Source organism: Macaca thibetana, chromosome 5 (genome assembly GCF_024542745.1).
Source record: "Macaca thibetana thibetana isolate TM-01 chromosome 5, ASM2454274v1, whole genome shotgun sequence".
Lineage (NCBI taxonomy): Eukaryota > Metazoa > Chordata > Mammalia > Primates > Cercopithecidae > Macaca > Macaca thibetana.
Window position 1 is genome coordinate 120,479,471 of NC_065582.1, and position 9,570 is coordinate 120,489,040.

Consider the following 9,570-nt stretch of genomic DNA (forward strand, 5'->3'; position numbering starts at 1 on the left):
CTAATCCACTTTAAAAAAATGTTTTTGAGGGAATGTTAGAATGACGCTTTAGTCTGTACTCTGACTTACCATTTTCAGAAATACCTACTTCAGTTTGTTCAAGTTGGGTAGTGAGATAAGAACATAGTCACAGTTGCCTTTACTATGTTCCTTGATAATGAACTGCAAGTCTATCTTAGCCATTCAGATTTCCAGATAATGCCCTAAGAGAGTCAGGGTAAATAAATCCCCACAATACAAAAGAAGAGAGCAGCTAATAATCCATTATCTTCTGTGTTGCCACAGTTTCATTATAAGTAATGTTTCACGTTCTTCTAAAAGCTGTTGTCAGTAGGAGAAATATGGTAGCTAAGCAGCTAAATGAATTAAAATGAGAAGAAATTAATGATTTTGGCAGTTTTTAAGAAGTAGTACACACTGACTAAAGTCTTGCTGCTCTTATTAGATCAAAAAGTAAAGAACACAAGAGCAGTCCTAAGCAAGAATTAGTTGCCCAAAAAAATAAATCATGAAAGTCAAGAAATCTAAGTCTATATCATCTAAAGAGGATACATTTCTTGAGTTAACTTTACTGAAAAAGATTCTGCCCATTCTGTGAAAAAGTGAAGGTGCTTGTCTCAACCATTTTTACCTGATAATATCCCAAGAGCCCAACCACAACATCCCATGAGTTAATAATTTTTAAAGTGATATGATATACAAGCTATGAAACAAAATAAATTGATCTTTCCTTTACCCAGCAGAAATCATGGCCAAGTACCATCCAAAGTAACTGAAGTTTGAGATTGGAAATTAAAGTATAATCTGGGCCTACTAACCACCACAAAGCAAGATGATTACGGAAGAATGAATGATAAAAGGGAGGGGAAGGTAGGCAGTAGGGCCACAGTAGGACAGGAAATGTCTCACTGATTTGCTAGAGAGGAGAGGTAGATGACACTGTTGACGTGGTTTCAAGGTGGTGTCTATGCTAATATGGCAAACTCAATCCTTAACAAGCCTCTACAATCTATTCAAGTCTATACATATGACTGAAATAATGAATTTAAAGATAGCAGTATCATAAATAACTTATATTGAATCTATTGTTAAAAACCTTTATCAAGATCAGGTATGGTGGCTTATGCCTGTAATCCTAGCACTTTGGGAGGCTGAGGCAGGTAGATCACCTGAGGTCAGGAGTTCGAGACCAGCGTGGCCAATATGGCGAAACTCCGTCTCTACTAAAAATACAAAAATTAGCCAGGAGTGATAGTGCACGCCTGTAATCCCAGTTACTCAGGAGTCTAAAGCAGGAGAATCACTTGAACCCGAGTGACGAAGGTTGCAATGAGCTGAGACTGTACCACGGCATTTCAGCCTGGGCGACAGGGTGAGACTTCATCTAAAAAAAAAAAAACTTTATCAAGATAAAGCTGTAGGGGCCAAGGGCATGGTGCCTCATACCTATAATCCCAGCACTTCTGAGCTCAGGAGATCGAGAAAAACCCCATCTCCACCAAAAATACAAAAAATTAGCTGTGCGTGGTGGTGTGCACCTGTGGTCCCAGCTACTCCGGAAGCTGAAGTGGGAGGATTATTGTTTGAGCCTGGGAGGCAGAGGTTGCAATGAGCAGCGATCATGACAGAGCAAAACTCGGGCAACTGAGTGGAAACTGCAGTCTTACAGAAAAAGATGAAGCTGTAGGTTATTTTAGTTTGTATTGATTCATTGATTCTCTTGTTATTTGACATCAGTGTAATACACTAAAGGCCTCATTCATTTGGGGTCCTTCTGCCTGTTCAGGTTTATTTGCCTAATTATAAAAACAAGCAGTGCAAAGCAAATACCACAGTCTGTCGGTGGGCATAAGAGTAGTAGATGTAAGAGTTAAGGCAAGTTTTTTGGTACCTTGTAAATCAAACGATTAACTAGATTTTGTTTTTTTCTTTTTGCTTACAATAGTATCTAGACACACCCTACACTCTGTTTTGCACTGAGTTGTTTGGTTTTTTTTTCTATTTTCAGAAGTGAATGCTTGCCAGCTTGCTTTTATCTTATCTTACCTGTTGGAATGTGTCTTCAAAGTAGTTTGACATTCTAAGTATCTAAACCAGCTTTTGTTTTTTTTTTTTACCTAGTACAAAAGACTTTTCAATCCTTGATACTTAGTTTGAAAATCATGAATTCTGAATGCTGCATTGATCATTCCATATATTATATTCTACAAAAAATAAAATAAGACCAGGAAAAGACTCCATAAACTTGAACCATATGAAATTGCCTGTATTCAATGGTTTTTTTAACCTACAAATGGGGCAATTTCATATGGTTCCCACTTGTAGATTATACTAAATATTTTTATAGCTATATTTTAAATTATTTTTATTTTATATAAAGTACTGAATATGTGGGCTGCTCCCATCAACTAATAATAATGCTATATAAATTGTTGAATTCTTCAGAATACTCTACATTCAAATTTTAAGCAGTAATCAATTAATTATAAAATTTTCTAACTTTGCAAAAAAATTAAAGACAAGTCAATAATACATTTTAAATAATGACCAACTACAGAAAATTACTTAAGAGTCAAAGTTTAGTCATATATGATACTGGAAGAAAATATAATACACAGAATCTGAAACAGCACATGCAAATATCTCTGATTTGTCTTTGAATTGAGTTTAACACCTGGATTTTGAATATGAATGTTCCTTGAATTGAGTTTTGAACCTGGATTTTGAATATGACTGTTCTTTGAATTTAGTTTTGAATCTGGATTTTGAATATAAATGTTCCTGAAATGCTAAGTTGACAATGCTTCATAATAAATATTGAACCCTTATAATGCTTGTATGATCCAAGCATATAAAAAGTTTCTTGCTATTTGTCCCTAAATATCCATTCACTACCCTAACACACCCAGTCCCACACTCCAAAGACACAATATCCTTTTTTAAAGACTACTGCAAATAACTGCTTAAAGCAACACAGACTTATCTTCTTGGTCAAGATCTGGTTTCCATGCTGTCTTCCTACATTTGTTTTATAGAGTTAAGAGGTCCTACTTAGATCTTCCCAAGACTTCTTTAAGTGCAATGGGAAGCTATGTCAGTATTTAATGTTTTCAAAATGAATTTCAGAAATTTAGCTTTCATTTTCCAGCAGATAAACAAAAATAGGCAGTAAAATGTTACATAAACTGGAGATCTACTTTCTAAAAAGCTAGCCATTAAAGAAATAAAGTGAATTAGCAACCTTTTTTGGAAAAAGTACAAAATGTTTACCTTATACTTGTCAAAGTCATAATTCATATATATTTGCTTATTTATCGTGTTTCCTCCTCTTCCTCCTACGGTGTTATAAACACCATAAAAGTAGAGATTCTGTTTATTTTATTCATATATGTGTGTATGTGTGTATTTGTTTATATGCATCTTATATGTGTATACACACACAGGATATATATACACAACACATATGTCTACATATAACATATGTAGATATATACATATGTGTATAATGTGCTACTAGTATACTATAAGCTAAATTAAGTATTTGTTGTATCAATGAATAAATGAAACTTTAAAATCTAGTCTATAAGTATCTATCTGATGTTTTTATCTCTTCAACAATAAATCTCTATCAGCACCACAACTTAAGTTTACTTAAAGTACACTCTCTCTAATTTTCAGCTTTGTACTTACTTTCTGAATTACTGAATCTCAAATTATCTCACAGGCCTTCTTTAAGAAGATACGTAAGCTATGTGCATACATAGACACATAATAAACAGTAAACCTTGAAATTTTCATTTACTCCTAACCTTTCCTCTTTCCTCAGTATCTGTTCTTTGGTTTTAGCCATATGTAATCATAAGTCAATGTACAAATGTTGAGAGTTTACAGTGTGACAGGCAATGTGTTTGGCACTAACAAAAAAGGGATGGAGCCCTCTGTTTAAGCAGAGACATATAAATGAAAACAAATTAGCATACAAATAGAGGAGTGCCAACAGAAGTATACACAATGCGTTACATATGTTTGAAGACAGGGCAGCTGTACTTCAGGAACAATTAAGATGTGAAGGTAGGAGAAAAATTTCACAGCAACTTTGTTATATCTTGAAGGAAGACCATGGGGTCTCACTAAATGTCAGGAAGAACATTCATTTTAGGCAGAGGAAACAACAAATACATAGGCAGTCTCTCTGCCACACCCTTCATTTAGTTCTGCAAAAAGTGACAATAGCACCACCAAGCTGCCCTGGTATACTCCAATGGTTCTAAATTGCATTATCATTTTTTCCTCTTGCTTAAATCAACTTTTATTTTGTAGTATGGAAATTTAACCTGGTGCAAAAGGCCCTTCATAGTCAGAATGATCACTTCAGCTTTATCTAACAACTTCCAACATCTGTTTGTGAATGTATCTCAAGTCTCATGACCCTTGCAAGGGCTATGTTCTCTCAACTCAGAATACCATCTTTCTCCTACTACTAATTCTGCTTGCTTTCAAAAACTAAACACAGTTATTACGTATTCAAAGAAGCTTTTATGAAATTGAATGTGCACCCCTATAGCAGCATGTCAGTATTTGTTTTTTCCCATTGATCACAATGTGCCATCAGAATGTGGCTTATTGATTTGCCTCATCACAAAGATAAGCATCTCTCTTATCTCTGCCTCACTTGCAGAGGGCACCAAACACAGGGACCCGTGAAAAACACTTAAATAACCTACAATGTGGGATAATTTAAACAGTTCTCTAGTGCCTTAAGAATGCTAATATGTTCTCCATATTAACTAGCTATTAACTCTTTGAAATCATAGAATTAAGCATTCAAAAAGACTCCAGGGCTATCTAACGCAGTGTTTTAAAAAATATTTTTGACCATAACCCACAGTTAGAAATCTTCAACATCATGGCCTGGTGCACATACTCATATATCTGAATCTGAATCTGAATCATATATCCATAATATAATATTTATACGAATACTTAAGATATAGAAAAAAATAACAAAATTAATACAAATCTTATTTTATTACAGTTTAAATATACCAACAACAAATGAATAATACCAAAATAAACCAAAGAATAAACCAATAAACCAAAAATTGCTTTTAGCTATCCACAAATATTACTTCAAGGCCCATTAATGGTGACAATCCCTCCCCTCATTCATTTACTTATAAACCTTCCCCACATTTCACAGATAAATGTGAGGTCTTGAGAAGTACCAGACAAGTGAGTCCAAAGTTGGATCTTGAACACATCTAAATGCTGGTACTCTTTCTACTTCACCAAAATGAGAAAGACAGGGCTTTTGCTAAGAAGCTATAGTCTATCTGACTAATTCATTCTTTGAGACTAGATCCCTTGGGCAAAATACCTTTACTAATGAATTCAATAAACCCACTGTCTAAGCTTCTTATCTTTATACACAATCTATATTTTTTGACAGAATATTTGTTTTAAAAGCAGATCTGATTTGAAATCTAATTTAGCAAGAATATTTTAAAGCCTCAGAATAATAAATGTTTGAGATGATGAATACGCTAATTGCTCTGATCTGATTACTATGTATTACAGGTATTGAAATAGCACTATACTGTAGCCCATAAATATGTAGAATTATTATATGTCAACTTAAAAATAAAACAAAAAAATCCTCAGAACTCTAATAAACTCTGGATCAAAGCTGATGAGGCTTCAATATAGAAATTTCATGTTGTAATGATATTTTCAGGGTGGAAAAGTGAGTGTTTAGAGATGATGCCATAAGTTGGGAAGAGGAGAACCAGGCTGATAGAAAACACATACTGAAGAATTCTGAAATAACTTAAAATAAGAGAACTTCAAAATGTTTGCTAATTTTTTACAGAAATTTTGAGCATATCATATTTATATGAATGATAGTTAAATATAAAAGTTTTTCTACTGTAAAATTTATCTTATTCTGTCTTTATCTTGATAAATAAGAAATATTCTTTGTTGTATTTAGTAAGAAGTACAGATAATATGCTATATTATGCTATCATGACGGGGTCTATATGGGAGATTTATGCATGAAATGGACAATCTTCCTCAGGCTCATGCTGTCATTTGAAAGTAAATTAGGAAGGGCAGGAACACTCATCATTTAAGAGTGCCAGAGCCTACAGGCTTTAAGTATTTAGGTTAATTGAAGACAAAATCAAATGACTGAACGATTAAAATTATCACAAAATCATGATTAAGTTGGAAACATCAGTCAGTGCAGAACACGTAGGAAATCTGTGTCTGTAGAAAGATCAAGAACCTTTTTAAGAAACAAGGCTAGACTTAGCACAGTTTGAATGAAATCCTTCATCAAATACCAATTATTCCTTTTGAAGTCTATAAAACTATAGCCTGAATATTACCTAACATAAATATATAATACAAATTTATTTACCTTAAATTCAATAATTGATCTATTATTTTGGAGTTCAATTATGACACAGAGTCTAGATTTTGTTAATTTGATAACTTTTTACATATGAGTATTTTAATTGTAATCATTTCACTCATGATATATACAATAACCTCACTGCTATCATACTTTCTATTAGAGTTAAACAAATAAAAATTTTAATGGACTCTCCTCTTAAATTTGTATTTAATTTTCCCAGAATATACTTCAATAAGCAACATATGATAAAAATGTATATTATGCTATGGAACATGGAAAAGTAACTAAATGGGCTATATTAAACACTTTATTCTTTGAAGTATAGGTTTTTCTAAATGTTTTAAATATTAATATAGTTAACTTATTACCTCATATCACTTCCATTTCTTTTATTTAGAAACAAAAAAACACCACACTGGCCTCTGTTGTTCAAAAAAATTCTGATATTTAAAAACAACAACAATAGAACTTTAGTATAAATACAATAACACACATTAAAACTCTAATGTTTAAATCAATCTCCACCAGCCAACATTTGTACTACCTGTCTCAGGAATTGTAAACCTCTGTCCCCACTGATAACCTTTACTGAGAAAAGCTGAATACTTACGCGTACATCATGAACCCAGGACTAGGGCAGCTTCTATTCAGTCACCATCTGATCTGTATCAGCAGGTTAGGACTGGGAGGCTGCAAAATAATGACAGTCACTGGCAACAAGAAAGGAAACAAGTTTGACAGGTTTACTGAGTGAAGTATGCAGTCTTCTAGCCTGATAAGAACAAGAACATGATCAATTTTGTGCCAGCTGGCTCCACACAGGGAAGTAATTGTCAGTATCCGCATAGAGAAGCTCCAAGTAGTAGAGGGCTCAGAATGTGCAACTTGTGATGATTCAGAAGACCACACTTTTCCAGTTGGGGAAGTATGATAAGCATTGAGGTGTGGCCCCAGTTTGCTTTCCAAAAAAAAAAAAAACCAACAAAACAAAGCACACTAGAGCACACTGATAGCACTTATTTGTTCATTAGAAATGTTCTGTCTCTTCCCTTTGAGGGAATAACAAGGTGTAGTGGAGCGGAGAAGACCTACGTTATGAACCAGGGCACCTGTCTCAGCCATTATTCAGCTTATTGGGACTTACTTTCCTCCTGAGAAAAATGGCAGGACTGTATTAGCTTTTCTTAATACTGTCCATTTTAGCTCTAAATATAATAAAATGTATTGAAACAATTCATTTACCCAAAAGGAAGGTAAATAACAAAAGCAAAAATGTATTTTCTTCTTTCTTATTATTAGGAATAACTTTGTCCATCTTAGTGGTATGAATTCCCCAGTATTTACAAACCATCCTTTTAAATACTTTCATGTATCGGTAGATAATTCAGTATAAATACATGAACTTCTTATAAAGATTAGAAAAGTTACAAAATAGAAATTACAATTTTAAGAGCTACTAAGGCTCAGAGTCAAAAGATATTAAAGAAAAATTATAAATTTGTATTTTCATTGTATGGAATATCTTCATCTAAAATGCTAAAAATGCAAGGTGCATCTAATTGTAACACCTTCATTATAATGCTCTCCAAAGGTATTAAAAGGACAATAGGAGAAAAAGAGAGGAATAAAAAATACACAAAACAACCTGAAAACAACACGATGACTTAAACAAAAGCAGACATATCAATGATAGCCTTGAATGTAAATAAATAAATTAAATTTTCAAAGATACAGACAACAGATAAAAAACCATGACCCAAATACATGCTGCTTATAAGAAACACACTCTACCTCTGACAAACCGATAAAGTGCTAAATCCAGGGAGAGGATTTAGCAATTTTAAATATATATGTGCCCAACACTGGAGCACCCATATTCATAAAGTGGGATTTATCCAAGGGATGCAAGAATGGTTTAAAACACATAAATCAATAAATATAATATATCACATCAACAGAAAATAAACAGATTCATCACATCAACAGAAGAACAAAAACCAAAACCATATTATCAGTCTCAATAGACACAGTAAAAGCATTTGATACCATTCAACACCCATTCATGATAAAAGCGCTCAACAAACTAGGCTTAAAAGGAACATACCTCAAAATAATAAAGGCCATATATGACAAGCTGACAGCTAACATTATATTGAATGGAAAAAAAGTTGAAAGTCTTTCCTCTGAGAACTCAAATAAGACAAGAGGGTCCACTTTTACTGCTCCTATTCAGCACAGTAATGGAAGTCCTAGCCAGAGCAATCAGAAAAAAGAAAGAAAGAAAAGATATTCAAATTGGAAAAGAGGAAGTCAAATTGTCCCTCATTGCAGATGACGTGATCTTATATTTAGAAAAAACAAAAGTCTTTACCAAAAAACTCTTAGATTTGACATGCAAATTCAATGAAGTTGCAGGATACAAAGTCAACATACCAAAATCAGAAGTGTTTCTATACAACAATAATGAAAGAGCCAAAAAAGAAAAGAAGAACACAATCCAATTTACAATAACTACAAGAAAATAGAATACATAGAAATAAATTTAACTGAGGAATGGAAAGATCTTTATAAGAAAAACTACAAAATACTGATGAGAGAACTCAAAGAGGACACAAACCGAAAGACATTCTATTCTCACAGACTGGAAGAATTAATATCTTTAAAATGACCATACTGCCTAAAGCAAGCTACAGATTCAATATGATCTCTATCAAAATACTAACATCATTTTTCCACAGAAATAGAAAAAAAGAATCCTAAAATGTTATGGAACAAATAAGAGCCTGAATAGACAAAGCAATCCTGAATATAAAGAGCAAACTAGAGGAATGACACAACCTGACATCAAAACATATTACAAGGCTATATTAACCAAAATAGCATAACGTTGGTATGAAAACAGACACGCCAATGGAACAGAATAGAGCACACAGAAATAAAACCACATATTTAGAGCCAATTGATTTTCAAAAATGGTGCCAAGAACATACACTGGTGAAAGGTCACCCTCTTCAATAAATGGTGCTGGAAAAATTAGATATCCATATGCAAAAGAATAACTGGACGCCATCCTTCACCATATACAAAAATTAACTCATAATGGATTAAAGACTTAAACATAAAACCCAAAACTATAAAACTACCAAAAGAAA

General features: G+C 33.2%; 1 protein-coding gene across 1 annotated transcript in view; it reads right to left on the reverse strand.

The window, feature by feature from the left end:
* LOC126955162 (transmembrane protease serine 11F) overlaps window positions 1-7,109 on the reverse strand; it is a 75,599-nt gene extending 68,490 nt beyond the window's left edge. The window contains exon 1 of the mRNA XM_050791450.1: window positions 7,029-7,109. Within this exon, the coding sequence (XP_050647407.1) occupies window positions 7,029-7,039 (11 nt within the window). The 5' untranslated portion in view covers window positions 7,040-7,109. The remainder of the gene's footprint in view (window positions 1-7,028) is intronic.
* Between the last annotated feature and the right edge of the window lie 2,461 nt (window positions 7,110-9,570).